This window comes from Lissotriton vulgaris, chromosome 2_1 (assembly GCF_964263255.1).
Source record: "Lissotriton vulgaris chromosome 2_1, aLisVul1.2, whole genome shotgun sequence".
In the NCBI taxonomy this organism is placed as follows: Eukaryota; Metazoa; Chordata; class Amphibia; order Caudata; family Salamandridae; genus Lissotriton; species Lissotriton vulgaris.
This window is the reverse complement of record NC_141687.1, coordinates 393,907,189-393,925,275: the sequence shown is the minus strand read 5'-3', so window position 1 is coordinate 393,925,275 and position 18,087 is coordinate 393,907,189. Positions and strand designations below refer to the sequence as shown.

The window sequence follows — 18,087 nt, the reverse complement described above, 5'->3', positions numbered from 1 at the left end:
ACAGAGAACAACATTGACTGCACATATTTGAGCACTGTTTAGTTTCCTGTATATAATATTCTCTCATCATCTGAGGAAAATTAGACACTTTTCATATGGATCACCATTGACTAGAAAGATTTTTAACTGCTTTCATTTCATTGTAACACTATTTTGGCCCTTCAATTCAAATGACAGGCAATCTGGGTCACAATCTTCATAATGTTCAATCGTATTTTTACCCACTCAGTGTGCCCGTTTGCGAGGCTGCTACACTATTGGGTGCTCAACAATAAAATAATTACTATTTTTGAGTGTTACAGAAGAAAGTGCAAAACAACCAGATGAATTGGATTTTTTTTTATAAAAAAATTTGTATTGGTTGTGCAAAAGATACCAGCCATTCATCATGACACCAAAAAAATACAGGAGGATGGTCAACGGTTCGATTTTCCCACATTACAGAGCTGAAATGATACAATGCTACGTACATTTGGACATTCCCTGCATGTCTATACCATTCCCCCCAACCACTTCCCCCAAACTCTTTGATACTTTTTAGGACACCCTTGTGCCTCATACATGGTTTTTTCTTGTGTGGCACACCAGTCGACCGCTCTTGAACCAGCGCTCAATGCTTTGGGGATCAGGGCACTTCCAAGAAGCAGCTATATCCCTCTTAGCCACAACCATTGCCTTAGTAAAATACAATTTTTCATTTCTGGACCCACCTAGCCCATCACTGCTGCTGAGAATTGTTTGTCGTGGGTCGCGTGGTACTTCCCATCCCAATATTTTTGTGAGTTCCTCCTCAATGTCCCCCCAGAACCATGTCAATCAAGGGCAAGCCCATACCATATGGAAGAAGTTAGCTGGTTCACAGCCGCACCTAGTGCAAGTGTGAAGTCGGGCTAAAACGTGCCTGTTGAAGGTGCACCGGGGTCAGGTAGGCTGCATGTAAATAGTATAGTTGAACCATACGCAGCCTGGCAGAGGCGGTAACTGTCCTGGGGGCCATAAGAGCATCGCTCCAGTCTTCCTCCTCCAGTGTGCCTACCCATTCCTTCCATTGAGTGCTTAGTTGATCTAGCGCGGTGAGGGTGTTATTGACCAATGTCCGATAAATGCGGGAGATGCCCCCCTTCCCCAGGTCTCCCAGCATAATCTGTACCTCTGGCGGGCTGTGGTCAGGGAGCCGCATGGCTACCGCAAGTTGTACATGGAGAGCATGGCGCAGTTGTAAATATCTGTAAAATTGTGACTGATGCAGGGAGTATCTGGTTTGGAGGTCCTTGAAGGAGCGCAAGTGGCCGCCTGCCCACACAACCCCCAACTGTGAGATCCCTATAAGGTCCCAGGATCGAAAGCCCTGTAGCCCACTAACCTCTCTGAGCCAGGTGCCCTGCCAGATGGGCGTGCACTGGGTCCGTTTTTATGTCCACTTAGTGTGTCACAGCTCAGAGCACGTCACCTCCGGCAGTCGAGGTGGAATAGGATCTCCATACAGCATAGATTGTATTTTGGTCAGACCCAATTTGCTTAGCTCAAGCTTGTAGGCCGGGTCGGACCACCCCCATTGAACCAGTAGTGTATGGATAGCAGGCGTGTGGATAGATGATACAGGTATAAATGGGTCATCCCCAGACCCCCATCAAATGAAGGGACCCTACAGATGTTTAAAGCCAAGCGAACCCTTCCTTTTCCCCAGAGGAACTTTGAGGCCATGCTATCCAGCTCTTGAAACCAGGCCCTCAGGAAGCAGAAGGAAGAACATAAGGGAACCTGGGGAGAATCATCATTTTAAAAAGCAACTCTCCCCACAGGGTTCAGAGGCAATGCCTGCAATTTCTGGAGATCCGCCTTAGCCTTCTTCACTAGAGGAGTAACGTTGAGGGCCCAGCTTAACTCGGGGAGCAGAGTCACCCATATCCCCAGATATTTAAACGATTGGCTACGGAGCAGTATGTTGGACTGCCATTCATAGCATTCCTTAGACAGGTGGAGGGACCAGGACAAACTTATCAGGGTTCAGCCGGAGCCCTGTTCAAAAGACTGTAGAATTCGGAGGCATTGAGGGCCGGACTGGGAGGGGTCCGCTAGGTAAATGAGGACGTTGTCCGCGTAAAGAGCAATCTTGTCAGCCTCCGCATTGGGCCAGCTCCAGCCCAGCACACGTCCATCTGACCGTATCAGGGTCGCCAGGGGTTCCTTCACCAAGGCGAAGAGCAGGGGGGAAAGGGGACACCCCTGCCTCGTTCCCCTACAGACAGAGAAGGTCTCCGACAAGACCCCTTTGACCAGGACACGCACCCTCGGGCTGGCGTATTGGATACGGACCAGACCCCGGAAGTGGGGACCAAAGCCCATTGCGGCGAAGACATCATCCAAAAACCCCCAGTCCACTGAATCAAAGGCTTTCTCAAATCCCACAAGGAGGAACGCTAAATAGGGGGTGAGCAAGTGACGGTGGGCTAGGGCCAGTTGCAACCTCCGGAGACAGTGCCGGGTATGGCGTGAGAACATGAACCCACATTAGTCCGGGTGAACCAATACGGACAGGTGGGGCTTGAGCCGCTGGGCAAGGACTGTGGCGAACAGTTTCAGTTCTGTGGTGATAAGGGAGATGGGACGGTAGTCCGCACACCGTGGGGAGGGTGGCTAAGATTTGGGAAGAACGACAATGGTGGCCATGTCTGTCTCAAGAGGGAAGAAACCCTTTTCAACCGCCTCCCGGAACAGACTTACAAGGTAAGGAATGAGGGTTTCGCGATATAGAGCATAGTATTCTTGAGAGGCCCTGCGTCTTGCCGGAGGAGGTAAGGGCTATTGCTTCCCCAATTTCCTCCGGAGTCTTGGGCGGGCCAGTTCCGCCTGGACAGTGGAATCCAGGTGAGGGAGGCGATCGTTCCCGATCCCCAGCAAGCCCGAGAGCGAGAGTGTTAGGGTTTTGGCTGTATATTATTGGCGGTAGTAGGAAGCGAAGGCGCAAGCCATCTCCATTGGGTAGCGGCATACCGATTCGTCCTGGGCCATTATTTCGGGGATGATGCGGTTCGCCCTGGGATAGGAGGATAGTCTGTGGAGAACTGAGCCGCTTTTGTCGCCCCAGCCGCACACTCTGGCTACTGACTAATGCCAGCGTGTATGAGCTGCTGTGGTATGTGTAAAATGTTTGATATGGGGTGCCAGACATGCCACGTGTCGCAGAGGCCTAGGGATTCAGACCAGTTCATTAACAGTTTTGCTTGCGTGAGTCTACTATGGGATGGAGGGCCCGTCGAGTCCAGGTCAGGGAAGGAAACCGCATTAAAGTCACCCCGAGGAAAGTGGCGCCCCAGGACAGTGAGGTCAAGAGTTCGGTGGATTTGGCCAGGGTCGTCGTTAGCATAGATGGGGAAGAGTAGAGGGATACAAGGTGGAGGGGGTTGCCATTCAGTGAGCCGCAAAGGGCCACTGAGGTGCCCTGGGAGTCATGGATGGCCCATGTAGTCACAAATAGAAGAGAGCGTTTCAACAGGATCGCCACCCCACAAGAGCCCCGGGTGAAGCCCGAATGCCATACCATGTCATACCCATACTGTGACAGAAAGGGGCAGTGATTACCCATCAAGCGTGTCTCCTGAAGCAGGAGAAGCTCCACACCAAGGCGTTGTGCGTATCGCAGTACAGCCATGCGTTTGAAGCGGTCCAAGAGGCTGTTGACGTTCCAGGACATTACGAGGAGGGAAGTCCCTAGCATGGGCATGTCAGTCATGGTGGTAGTTGGTCGTAGTGGGGCGGTAAAATCCTACAGGGAAGCTTGGTCATGAGAAGTGTCGCTGGAAAGCAAAGCAGGGTGCTCAAATAAGGCCTGATGTATCCCATCAGGAAGTGAAAAAGCATTGTGTGAGTGCTGGTGTGACAAAACGATAAAAATAACAACAACAAACAACCCTGGGAAAGAACAATCCCATCCTCCTCCCCATCCCTCCCCCCACCCTATACTTCAAGAACGGAAGCATCTGTCAGCCCCCTAATATAATCAAAAGATAACCAAACTGAAACGCTCAGGTTGGGTTGTGTGGAGGACCCCTCCATGTGACCGGAAATGCAGTGTCTTGGCAGAAAGACAGAAAATCAGAGCAAGAAGTCTGCCAGAGCCCACGGCTCCTGCAAGGTCGGAGCGCGCCTCAGAATGATCACAGCATCATCAGAAATCCAGCGGAAGATCAAAGGGTTGTGCTGCTGGAGAGATCAGTGTCTGCCCTTGGGGAGTTTTGTCGTGCCGGCAGTAAAGGAGCCACATGCGAGCTCCCAGATGCTTGGTGCCTGTGGCAGGGAGTGGAGCCCGAAGGGCTTGAAGAGTCTCAGTCTATGAGTGGCTAGGCTTGAGGATTGTTGGGACGCAACCTGGGACCGGCGCCTCCTGCGGGAGTGCGTGCGCCGACTGCACTGGTGCCCCGGGGACCAACCCTGCAGGGACGGGGTGCCTATTGGCCCAGGGAACAGGGTGCATTGTTGTCTGAGGTCTGCTCTTCCGTTAGCCAGGTCCAGGCCGCTCGAGGAGAGTCAAAGAAGTGCATCTTGTTCTGAAAGACAACCTGCAGGCACACTGGGAATTAAAGCTGGTATTGAAGGCCCAGGGATCGCAGTTTTTTCTTGACTTCAATGTATGAACGGCGTTGGTCTTGTACTTCCTTGGTGTAGTCTAGGAATACCATGATGGTGTGATTTTGGAACTTGAGGGGCCCCTGAAAGTGGGCCTCTCGCAGGATGGCATCCCTGTCTTTGAAGTTAAGAATTTTGAGGATGATAGGACGAGGTGGGGTCCCGACTGGCAGCTTTGGTGCGAGAGATCAGTGTGCCCTTTCCACCACGAACCAAGCGGAGAGGGCGTCTTTCGTCATCCATGAGGTGAACCAAGCATCCACAAAGGCGGCCGCTTGGGTTTGCTCTGCTCCTTTAGGGAACCCCACCAGTCAGAGGTTGTTGCGAAGTGTGCGGTTTTCAGTGTCCTCTGCCCGCCGATGAAGCTCCTTGGTGTGTGACTGCAGGGTGGCCACTTGTGCTTTAAGATGATGAATTTCGTCCTCAGCTGTAGAGATGCGGGACTCAGCCTCTGTGATCCGAGCCGTGGCGTTGCGAAGGTCCTGCCTGAGGAGAGACACTTCCACCTTGACCTTTCCTATCTTCTCCTCCACCGATGCCTACGAGGACCTGATAGCCTGCAGGATGGCTGCTAAATCCGTGCCCTGGATGTGGGGAAACCCCTTGGCTAGTCCAGGCGGCTCGTGCTCTGAGGTGGTGAACCGGTACATCTTGGTTTGCGTGGGGGCTGCCGCTGCCATGGAGGCCCTGTCTTTACCCATGATCAATGGTCAGTTCAGGCTCTGCAGGGATTGTAGTGGGCCGACCAGAGGGTGAGCAGGCCTCGCGCACATGCCCAGGCCATGGATGCACGAGTCTGGGTAGGGGGAGGGGAGAGGGGAGAGGGGGGGAACACCGCTGCCCAAAGAGCACAGTCAATAGGATTTACCCACACCCCACTGGGCCGGTCTCAAGGGCTGGAGCAAGACACCACCACGGCACTGGGAGAAGAGGGGGGGCTCCAGCTCCGACCCTCCGTCCCACTGCCTGATGCTGCAGCTGAGCCCCCAGAATGGCTCCCCAGTCACCAGGCTAGCGGGTCCGGGCAGTGCAAAGCAGTGTCGTGAGCTGGGACAGGAGAGTGGAGGAGTAGCAAGCTCTCCCCAGTTGCGTCAGCCTCCAAGAGTGACCAACGAAGGCCTACGCAAGCCGCGGGCCCCAGGTATCTCCTGTGGGAAGTGGACAGGGATGATCAGATCCGGGCAAGGCGGGGGCGCCAGTTGCCCGAACCACGCAGCCAATGGGCCCCCCACTACCTCCCCAGTGACGGTCAGTCCAAGGATCCCAAAAGCGCTAGGGGTGTTTCGGGGAGCTAATCACCAGTCCCACACACCGCTGTGTGGTAAAGCCGCTCCCCCACTCACCGCATGGGTTGAGCTCCCCAGGGCCGGGCAAGTTGCCCGAGCCGGAGCCGTGCCTCCCCGGCCACTTCCACGCAGGCCGGCTGCCTCCTCAGGGAGCAGATGAGTTGTGAAGACGAGATGGCCTGCCCTGGCGCACCAGCCACCTAGTTGCAGCCGCCGGCGGCCGCCCACGTCCAGGCCTCAGGAATAGCTTGTTGGGAGGGGCAGCAACGACCAGGACGGTATGATTAGGCGCAGGAGGGATGCAGGGGAATCGCCCGCTGCCCGAACCGTGCAGCCGATGGGCCTCTACACCGACCTCCCCCCAGGATTAAAATTGCGAGGCAAATGTTGTTGGGCAGCAGCCGATCCGGAGGCCCATGGAAAGACCGGGCTCCGCGGATGGCTGGGAGGAAGGAGGAAGGGTCGGGAATCAAGGTGCCAGTTCCGTGTGTTCCCGCCCAGCACGGCAGCCGCCTCCCTTAGGTCCGGCGCGGAGCCCCCGCCCGTACCTCCAAATGCATCACTGCCACCCCTCAGGTGCCTGGCCTGCACACACTGGTGGGGGATGAGCACCAGCGTGGATCGGCTGCTGCCCAACAACATTTGCCTCGCAATTTTAATCCTGGGGGGAGGTCGGTGTAGAGGCCCATCGGCTGCACGGTTCGGGCAGCGGGCGATTCCCCTGCATCCCTCCTGCGCCTAATCATACCGTCCTGGTCGTTGCTGCCCCCCCAGCACCAATGACCGGGTGCCGCTGTGTCGTGCCCTCGGGTCCAGGTGAGGTATTTGCTGCGGACGGGCACCAGGAGAACAGGGCAAGTTGTGGCGGCCCGGGCGCCCGCTGCAGGGAGGGCGGAATGCAGAGCCCCAATCAGTACGCCCCAGGCTGTGTCACCTGATTCATTGCCTGGGTGAGGAGGGCTTGGGTATACTTATTTATTTATTTATTTTATTTATTTAAAGATTTCTAAAGCGCGTAGTCACCCAGAGGGTATCCCAGCGCTGAACCTATTACCACCAGTGGAAGATAGTCGGGAGTGGGAGGGATGGCTCAGGGAAAAAGTAGGGTTTTGAGGGCCTTCCTAAACCTTAGAAGGTTTGGTTCTGTTCTGAGGCTCAGGGGGAGTGTGTTCCATTTTTTCCCCGTATTGACCGAAAAGCGACGGCCACCGAACCGGGCCTTCCTCACCTTGGGGATCGTGATGAAGTTCCCATGTTCGGAACGGAGCGCTCTTGTGGGTCTGTAGGGTGTGATCCAGTTCCCAAGGATAGGAGGGCCAGCATTGTGCAGTACCTTGTGGGCCAGACAGAGGGTCTTGAAGGTTACTCTTTCCCTAATAGGGAGCCAATGCAGCGTCCTCAGTGCAGGCTTGGCAGAAGTTTTTGCCGGGGTGTTTGTCAGGAGTCGGGCTGTGGCATTTTGGGCTTTTTGAAGAGTTTGGAGCGTGGCTTCACGTCTATGGAAAGTAGGACTTATAGCCTCACTCCTATGCTTGGGTTGTGGAACGCACACCGAGACTTTTCTCCACACGATGTGGAAATGTGGGCTTCTGGTGTCCTTCTGGGAGGGGGTGTTGTCCTTGTTGGGTCAAGTATTAGATTGTGTCCTACCTGGTGATCCCAAGTTTACCCTATTGCACATCACTTTGGATGCCAACAGTAAAAGACATTGGGCAGCCCTCCGATGGCTGGGGTTGATGATGGCTAAATGTGACATTGTCAGAGCATGGGGAGAAGTACACCCCGAGCTTGGATACATGGAAGGCGAGGCTTGATAGGTGCACGTGCCCAGAAATTCCCATCTTTACCGCACCAGTCTGCTTGCAGAAACACCACAAAATATGGCCATGGTGGGCCCAATATAGAGGGATCCCCTGACACAGCAAGAGTCTAGACCCTTCTGCATCGATAAAGAAGTTAGGTCATTTCGGGACAGGTAGACTCCATACGTGGGAGGAGGGGTGAAGTGTGAGAACCGGGGTCACTATCGCCTTGGGAAAGGGAGGAGTGAGAGGGCAAATTCAGAAGTAAACTTGTATATACAATGGTAGATTTTGCAGTCTATGTCGATGTCTGTGAAATATCTAATAAAACGTGCTATAAAAATGGTTGAATACAGCTTACAATTGCTCAAGGGTTTGCCAAATCGGACTCCTTTTGCAAGGATTAGGGTAACTGACACTCTCATTTTGGTATCTCTGTTCTTGTAGAATATTTTGTGAACCTAATTATTATGACCCTGCATGATGTACATAAAATCTGTATATGAATTTTATCCGCTATGTATCTGTTTTTTAAACTCACATATAGTTCAGTAATGTAATGTAAATGAATTTTTATAACTTGTAATTTTTATGATGGTTCTTATCATCGAAATAAAGATTTACTGACTGACTGACCCTGCAACCAAAGCACCTTGCTCCTCTAGTCGGGTGAGTAGGAACTAATGAATTAGACTCAAGTGCAGTAGAAAAGTACAAAGACAACATGAAGCAATAAATACGTTTCTAACCTGTCTCAGTAGTTCTGGGCTCAGCCAGGGAAGAACAGAAGTGCTGAAGTTTGGGAACTCGTAGGCAACGTTTGATTTCTGCCCACTGCAGACCATGCAGTAGATGCGGTTCAGGCCACCCAGTGAGATGGAGCCTTCCCCGGAGATGAGAATGTGACTTGCTTTGACGTTTCTGAAACACAAATATGAACACTTTTAATGCAATAGATTTTTTTCAAAACGCCATGTCAGTTTGTTAAAATAGGAACCTCCTTATAGGAAGAGGAACAACTAATTATGGATAAGGAATTAATCTTGTGTCATTCAACTTCCTAAAAAGTAAATGTGGACTCTGTGTTGCAAAGCCAAATCAACGCAGTACGGAGGATACTTTGAATATAGCGTAGTATTACAGCATTAACATGTATTGAATTTGTAGCATGGCCCTGCTTGATTGAATTTGGGCTCTTTCATAATTTAGCTCTTTGTGTTTCTTTAATAAGTCTGGAGCCAACAGATCAGCACAAGTGCACCGCAGTCTGGCAGTTTGCAGCTTTCCCCCTCCAAACATCTCATGCACCTGCTCTCTCTCTGTTTCTGCCAGCTGAAGAGAGGAACATTCATGTGACGTGGCACACTTTTTAGGCTTCAATATTTTTGTTGGAGCGTTCACTGGTCAGTTCTCATCAAAAGAATTTGTGTGCCAGAAACATCGACAAGCTCTTCATGGTGCAGGTTGCACAATAATATGCTAACATTCGTTTTCATTTGCTTTCAGCTATTTGCATTTGGAGGGTGTACACTTTCTAGCCAAATCCCTCAAAAAGGGAGACAGAGATGGAAAGATGTGCATTTCAGTCTAGAAGGCTGTCCTTATGTATTGCCTGGTATTATATTGTCTATTTTCTATTCCCATGCCATCAGTAGATCCTATTGTTTCTTCTTTCTTAGTACAGCAGTCAAGATCTGCTCTTTTAGTATCAGAGACCGCCAGGATTTCCTAGCTCTCTCACAACAGGTTTCATCATGGAGAGAAACTGGCATCGGTTTCATTGCAAATGTCATGGGCAGGCCTGAGATTGTTTCCTTTCTGCAAAACCTTTTTCTATAGAGGTTTTCTGGTTTTCCCATAAATTATTAAAACGTAAAAAATGCTGAGTTTATTTGTCACTGTGACAGGTTCCCAAACATCACAACTGTTATTTTTCTACTCGGTGCATATTGAGCCAGTCTGCTGATGTTTTCAGGGCTATGTGTACTAAAGGCATGGACTTGGTGATAAAGAAAGCTGCTCTAGATTTTTTCCAGGTTCATGTAAAATCAAATGTAAATGTTTCTTGCGGATAAAATTGAAAAGGTGAGGATTGAGACCCTATAACATATGTTACTCTGAGTATAAAACAGAATCCTAAAGATTTCATTGTCCAAACGCATTTTATTTTCAGCACAGGTCATATCCTCATGACCTAGAGGCCCAAAAGTCAAACGGCTGCAATGACTTCTTAGGAATCCAGGTGCTTGAGAGGAGCCCTCTCTACTGGATAATGGTACAGAGGTCCTCACCTGTAATATACTGCAGCCAGAGTGTACAAAGAAATCTTCTCCTCTAACTTTTTTAGAAATGTCCATTATAAGTGAGACTTAAAATTGAGTCAATTTGATTGGATGCCTTTGTGCATAAGTAATGGCACAATAACCGGAAGACCCGAAAGGATTTGACTGCAAATTGTCTCACCCGGAACTCTGAAGTTGTGTCAGCCCAACTCAGAAGGGATGGGGCAGTTATCACAGCATCAGCTCCCTCAGATGTTGTTAAAGCCAGGGTTCAAGCTTTCAAGAAAGTACTCCTAATTGGAGAATTGATGCCTCCTCAAGATCCATAAACATGCAAACATGTATGGTGAAGAGCAACAAACGAACATTCAGTTATCCGTGGATGAAGACCAGAGGCGTCTTACTGAAATCAGGATGCACAGAAGAACGAAATTCCTAGCAATAGGACATTTTCTTTTAATCTTATTTTATTAATTTTAATTTGTTTAACAAACACATTTCCAGAAGTTTCATGGTGTTGTCCAATTCATAAACCAAGAGACACCACCCAGACTAGATGGGAATTAGCAATTCAAAGACCAATTTCTTGTATACCATAATATTATTCTGCACCTAAAGAGAGGGAAAAAGATATTTTATTCAAAATATCTTTGAAATCAAGAAAGAGCTGAGCTCGGGTTGTACCAGGTGGCCATCAGGGTCTCTGCCAAAGTTTTGTTACGGGCAGCAAGGGTTCTGAAGCAGTAGCCCCAGGCTGCAAGAATATATTAATAGGATGGTCTCTTTTGTGGTAGCGGACATTCAATCACTTCTGTAGCCCTGAGGACTACCACCGCAAATCAGCAGCTCCCTTCTGTATGGGAACCTGTTGGGAAGTCGGACTCAGGGGAAGTATCCAGGCCACTGGCATTATGAAAGTAAATTCAGTAGCATTTTCCAGAAAATGACAGCTTGAAGGCCTCTACTCACTGCTGGGTCAACAATATCTCAGGGAACTGTAAGTACACTGGCACCAGCCTGGGGATTGGCTGACTGAGCGATTTCTCTGCGGAGCGAGAATGAAGGGACTGAAAAGAGTATTGTTTGGACTTCTAGTGTTTATAGTGAGGCTTGTCCTTAGACTTCACCTTCAACTTACCTGACAACAGTGACTTAGAGTGAGACTAGGACCTGGAACATAAGCAGCAAGCAACTTGAAGCAGGGGCAAGTTTGTGGCTTTGAGCATAATCTACTCTCTTCTCAGTGACGTGCAGTTATGCCTTCCACTCTCTGAGACAAACCCGAAACAGGACTTTGAGTCATGCTTAGACCCTAAACACCACAGGCAGGCTTTGTTTGGATCTGTGACAGGATGTGCTTTTTCTGCATTTAGTGTTTGGGAAAACAATGGTTCAGGGTTGGCCACAGTGGGTCCAGAGTAAGAAGTGAAATCCCCAAGGGGATTAGGAGAATTAATTATACTCAAAGCAGTTTGTCATACTGGGAAAAACAGTAGGGTAGCATACAATGTGTGAAATGAACAGTTTATTTTACACAAAAAGTTTTTTGTACTGCAAATAGTAATCAGGTGCTCACACAAAGTGAAAAGGGGGCGTGTCATGACAAAGTGATAGTGAAATTTAAACCAGAACATCGCATTAACAACCTGAAATAGAACTCCACAACTGGCTTTTTACAATGAGAGGAGTTCTTGTTGTGGAGGTCGACGGCATTTCGATCTTTATAAAATTAGATCATCTGCAGGACATAAAGTGAGCAGCCTGAAACTTAATAGGAAACATAGGAATGTTATGATATGAACCCTAAAATATTTAATAGCCAAGGTGACTTAGTGCTCCCAGTGAATCTAAAGTAAGGCTGTATTCACTTAGGAAGGTAATTCAATCAAGAAAAGTCTAATTTAAAACAGCCCATGTGAGGCGGAGCGCGCAGGGCCATTGGTAATTATTTGTGACGACGCAATTATTAGCGGGGGGATACCCTTTCTGCCAAAAAATAAATCCCATAGGATATTATAGGATTTATATTTCCGCGGATTGAACATCCGTCACCGCTGTGACAGTGTACCCATTCCACCGAAATTTAAGTCAGGCCCATACTCTGTGTTCTTGACACCTTTTGGTAACATATCTGGCCATACTGCTCAGGGATATATGCCTTCATTTCCCTCAGACATCTAATCTGTTGTCACTGTGACAGGGTAAACAGGGTACATTTCTTCCACCTTCCAAACTATTTCTGCTATTGGCTAAGCGGCTTTTACAAAACCACCTTTTCAACATTTAAACCCAATGGACTAATGAAGGGGTATTCACAGCTGCCAGGCTCTCCCAGGCTAAAGCAGATTTCAGGAGATACTGTTGTGTAGTGAACTGAATTAACCCTTTTTGGGTCTCTAAGTCACAAACTCTAGCAATCAATGAAACATCATTTGGAGATCAATAGGGCAAATATGTTAGATAAACCATTAAACATAAACATTATGTTGCTACTCACTTTATAGAACAATAACAGTGATGCCTGCAATGTTCTTTAGAAACAACAGGGACTAAGAGAGCGAACTTACATTGTCCAATAATGCAGCTTGAATACATTGTCATTGAGTGAGAGTTTTCAATTACACATGTATGAATGTAATGCCAATTTGTTATGCACTCACAGCGCCTCACAGTTGGGTCATAACATGATAAAGAAGCAAAATTAGATTACTGGGCCATTGTGCTGGACAATGCAGAAGCATGTATTTTTTAATTCATGTATTGTTTTCATAAAGCACTACTGACGACGATTCGGTGGCCTCGGAGTGCTTTGGAGTGTGGTAGATATAAAGAACAGCAAGAGAAATGCAGGCCAAGCAGGGCATCAGGATGCAGGGCATCAGGATGCAGGGCATCAGGTAAAGGAAAAGCCTGCTGCTGATACCTGCCTTCGGCAATGAATCTAAAGGGCAGGGTCTTGGGAGCCAAGGGTGACGAGGCATGTATGCAAAGGCAACTGACAGGCCAGGACCTCAAGATCAGCTGAGAATGAGTGTTTAGAAAAAGTTTGGATTATCCGAAAAGAGCAGTCGAGCCATCATGTTTATCCACCATATACGAGAGCACTGTTGTAGGAGAGTAGGGTCTGCTATCCTATGGTCACCCCAATTTTTGCTTTTTGCTTCACTGGTTTTCGACTTACTGAGGCTGTGGGCCTGCTAATCAGACCCCCAGCCTGCTGTTCTCTCTCTAAATTTATAATACATGTGCTATAGGTACATACCACAATTGGAAATGGACTCCTTGTCAGCCCCTGTACCATGCACTATAGGTGCCCAGGGCATAGGTGCCACCAAGGCCTACCAGGGGCTGAAGCATAGCTTTTGCCACCCCTGGCTGGTTCTTAAATTGACACAACTGGCTGATCACTCAGCTGGGGCAAGTGGGTGTAATCACCCCTTGCTTAGATATAGTATACCTATATCTAAACCTATATCTGGACACATATATAGCCTGTAAGCCACTCCTATGGAAGGCCTCATCAATCCTGGAGGCAGAGTGCGTGGTTTTATGTGAGATGGTGCTCTGGCATGAGCTGAGCCTGTCTGCAGCTGTCGGGAACAACTCCCTAAGCTGATCCGGGATAATGCCATACCATATACTCTTAAGCGCATTATAATCCTCGCGGTTATATAGCAACTTTGGTTTGGCTTTATCAAAACATGTCGTGTAAGGTGTCATACGAATTGGAATACTATCCCCTCGCCAGTTCTGGCGACGGGGATAGCATTCCACCCTTCTAGAGGGAGAAGACATGTTACTTTACTGAAACGCGGTTGATTTAAAATGAGCCTCAGATCCACAAAATGGATGCCCCTGCCACAGACACGGGTCTGACCTCCTGCTGCTGACCGAAACCCGGCAGAGGAGGCCTGGACAAAGAGTTTCCTGTCACAGGGCGGTGTCAAACCACCCCAGACAGGAGATAGTGGATTGGAGTAGGGAGGTTTCAATGAAACCAGACACTGCCTGGGGAGCACAAGGCTGCCCCTTGCAGGATCCGGCCAAACCGGTTCTGGGGCCTCCCAGCCCCTGTCCCAGCGCGGCCAGGATCAAAGGAGAGGGGTGTAACCACCCCCTTCCTGGGTCCCACCCATAGGAGGGGACCTAGCAGGATGTCCAACCCCCTAGATTCGAATAAGAGGGGGAGCAGTCCCAACGGACCTCAGATCATCCTGAAGAAACATAAGAAACGAAATCTGGACCCTTCGACTTTCTACACGACGTGAGAAGACTGAAGAATCTCCCTTGTGGTCAAGGAGTGACCACCCTGTGCAAACAGGCACCATCCAGCCCTCGACCCTTGCTTTGTTGCAGTTCCCGCCGGAACTCGAGCGACAGAGATCGACGAGATCAAGCTTGCCTGCCTTCTACCTGCCCGATCCACAGTCCCTGCAGAGCTGAGACCCGTGGAGGCGACCGGAAGCGTGGGGCACGCCATCTTGAAAAGGCCACGAGACGCTGACCGTGCGGCCCACGAGTGACCCTCGAAGCTGTACACCGGGGTTTGAGAAGCCCCAGCCCCGAGCTCCACTTGCACCAAAGCTCACCCCTCCACACTCGACGAGTGCTGCGTGGGGCCCTTCTGCTTGTGTGCGCTCGACGCGTTGGCCCGGTCACTTGCCAGCTGGCTTGTGGCCCCTGTGCCGACGAACTTCGAAATACGACTTGCTTTTCTGGTTGCTCCAGATCTGCACCAGCTCCTGTGAAAAGGAGCACCCACTCTGACCCTCCTGGTTCGAGTGATAAGCAATCTCCCGGTTCCGCGTGGATTGCTTTTGCCAAGTGCTGTTTGCTACAATCTTCAAGCCGACGGTGCTGACGGCGAGAGCCTACGTGGGACAGATCGTGACCTGCTCCTGGACGTCGCAGATGCCCCAGAGCCCACGTGACAGCGGAGAGAAGCCTATCGACAACCGCCTGATTGCGCCCGACATTGCCTGGTTCCGTCCTGGTTCCACCCTGGTCACTGCTGAGTGACCCAGACTCTGTCCCCTCTGCTTTCAGGTACTTTTCTACATCGATCCACCCTTGGATCGCACCGGACACTTCTGCTTCACAGCGCCTGCAGCTGCAACAGCTCCAAGCACCCAGAACCTGCGTGACAGAACCCGACGCCACTTCGACCCTGTGCACCCACGGCCTGTGGGTGAGGTAACTTTGCAACGCCGGTGTCTTTACACTGGTACACACCTCTAGGGTCTGTGTCTAAAGTTTTGTGTTCCTAGGTTCAGCGGAAGTATCTTTTTATTCACTTTAATTGACTTTTACGCACCATTGTCAGTGCATTGGTGCGCGCTGCACTTTCCGTGCTGCATCCGTCTCCTGTGGGCTACTCCCGACTTCTTCATTGCTTGTCCTGACTGCTCCCAGCGAATCTCTAGGCCCTAGACCTAACCATTGTTCGTAAAGTGTTACTTATACCACTTTTTTGATATATGGTCTGAGTGGCCCCCCGCCCTCAGCCATAATTGTGCCAACTTTATATGTGTAACAGTGCTTTTGATTTAACGCTTGTGCCCCTTTCCTCATAAAGAGTACTGGGGAGTAATTTAGTAATAAATACATATATTTTTATAATATATACTTGTGTGGTGTCCTTTCATTTGATTACAGGATTGTATGTGGTAAAACAAGCTCGCTTAACACGACCTCTTAAGTTAAGCCTTTAAGGCTGCTTAGTCCATGCTACCACTAGGATAGCTTGTCTACAAGGTTGACTTACAACCTGACATCTTTGGGGTTTGCTTGGACTGATAACCAGTGGTTCCAGAATTGGAAACACTACCTATCAGGCCAACTTCTCACATTGGTGTGCAGCGGTGCGGATTTGAGCTTGCTGTTTGTTTTACCATTACAATCTTTATCAAATTGAAAGATCACATCAAGTACCTCTAGGTACATATAAATCAAAAGCTTAGCATATTAAGTTCTACTGAACTTAGTAGTTGTAGATTAAAGGGATTAGCACACCCTGACTACAACTCACTAGCAAGGTACAGTAGGAAACCACTTAGTGTAGGTAAGTGCACCACTTACACCTCACTAGCAGTCATGTCTGATACAGGTAGAGCTTCAGGCTCTGCTCCTGTAATAGTTGATCCTATAGGGACAACATCCAGATATGACAACCTTAGCCACAAAGACCTGAGTGCCTTGTGCACGGCCAGGGGGCTAAAAAAGGGCAGAGGCCCTACCATTCCTTCCCTAATAGCTCTCCTAGAAAAGGATGACCTAGATAAGGCGATTCAGACTCCCTTAGAAACAGAGGAAGGGATAAACTCCCCTGAGAATGAGGATCTTCAAGAAGGAGTAGAGGAGGAAGAGGAAGACCCAGAGGAAGGCTCTGATGTAGAAGAGCCTGAAGATCAGGATCAGGTGGGAAACCAGGTACAGGTTGCCAGGCTTAACCAGGCCAACTTGGACCTACATGGGAATGGAGGGGGCCAGCACCACTCCAGATCTCATAACCAAATTCTCCCAGGTAATAGAAGGGAGAGATCTCTGTCAAGGGACTCTCACCTTTCTAGTGCCTCAAGAGAATCTCAAAGAGGAATGACTTCCTCCCAGAGAATAGAGCATAGGGCCAGGATGAGGGCTGTCCAACTCCAAATAGAAAGGGAAGAGGTAGCCTTGGCTCAAGCTAAACTTGCTTTAGCAAGAGAGAAAAAATTGTGTGGCTTAGATGCCACTGGTGGCAGCAAAGTTCCTAAAGAAAAAGACAGGGCCTATGACAATAGAAACCTGACAAAAATTGTGCCCCCCTACAAGGAAGGGGATGATATCCACAAATGGATGACTGCTCTTGAGAGGGCCTGCATGGTACAGCAGGTCCCTGAGGATCAGTGGGCAGCAATTTTATGGTACTCCTTTTCTGAGAAAGGGAGGGACAGGCTCCTCACTGTTAGACCTGAGGATGCCAAAAACTACTCTGTTCTGAAGAGTGCTCTTATTGAAGGGTTTGGCCTAACCACTGAGCAATACAGGTTGTTGTTCAGAGACACCCAAAAAGCACAGACTCAGGACTGGACTGATTTTGTAGATTGTGCCACTAAGGCTCTGGAGGGTTGGCTGCAGGGAAGTAAAGTTTCAGACTATACAGGATTGTACAATCTTATGATGAGAGAACAGATCCTTAATAACTGTCAGAACCAGCTGTTGCATCAATACCTTGTTGACTCTGATTTGACCTCTCCCCAAGAATTGGGAAAGAAGGCAGACAAATGGGTCAGAACAAGGATTAAGCAGAAAAACCAGAACCAAGGTGACCAGAAGAAAACAGACCAGAAGGGTGGGAATCAGAAAGATAAAGAAAAGGACCAGAAGTCTTCAGGCCCCCAAACTAGCAATAAGGAGGGGGGTTCCCAAAATGGAAACAAGAAAAAGAAGAACGATGGCCCAAAGAAACCTTGGTGTAATACCTGCAAATCAGTTTCACACTGGGGCAGTGAATGCACTAAGAAAAATCCAGTCCCCACCACTGCAGCTCCTAAAGCAACTGCACCCCCTAGTACAGTCAGCAGTGGTGGTACACAGCCAAAGGGTTTAGTAGGGTTGACCCTGGGTACTGAGGTGGAATCTGGCCTAGTCAGAATCCCCACACAGGCAGTTCTCCTATATGATGTGGACATACCTTTGCCCACTGCAGTAAGCCCCAGTAACCTGGGCAAATATAGGCAGACTCCCTTAATTAATGAGAAACTGGCTCAGGCCTACAGGGACACTTGTGCCAGTGTCACAATGGTGGCACCTGGCTTTGTGGACCCTGGACAAATTGTACTAGGTGAAAGTTACCTAGTGACCAATGCAAGCAACTCCACTACTTCCCATAGTGTGGCTGTTGTGAACTTCTCCTGGGGAGGGGTAGATGGCCTAAAGAAAGTTGTTGTGAGTGCAGACCTCCCAGTAGACTGTCTGTTAGGCAATGATCTTGAAAGCTCAGTTTGGTCAGAAGTGGAGTACAGGACTCATGCAGAAATGCTAGGGATTTCAGCTCATGTCCTTGCAGTGACAAGGTCTCAGGCTAAGAAGTGCCTTCCTGAACCAGTGGTG

General features: G+C 49.3%; 1 protein-coding gene across 1 annotated transcript in view; it reads right to left on the bottom strand.

The window, feature by feature from the left end:
• Positions 1-18,087, bottom strand: part of STRADB (STE20 related adaptor beta) — a 212,499-nt gene that overhangs the window by 29,956 nt on the left and 164,456 nt on the right. The window contains exon 8 of the mRNA XM_086955255.1: positions 8,464-8,635. Coding sequence (XP_086811381.1) covers positions 8,464-8,635 — 172 coding nt within the window. The remainder of the gene's footprint in view (positions 1-8,463; positions 8,636-18,087) is intronic.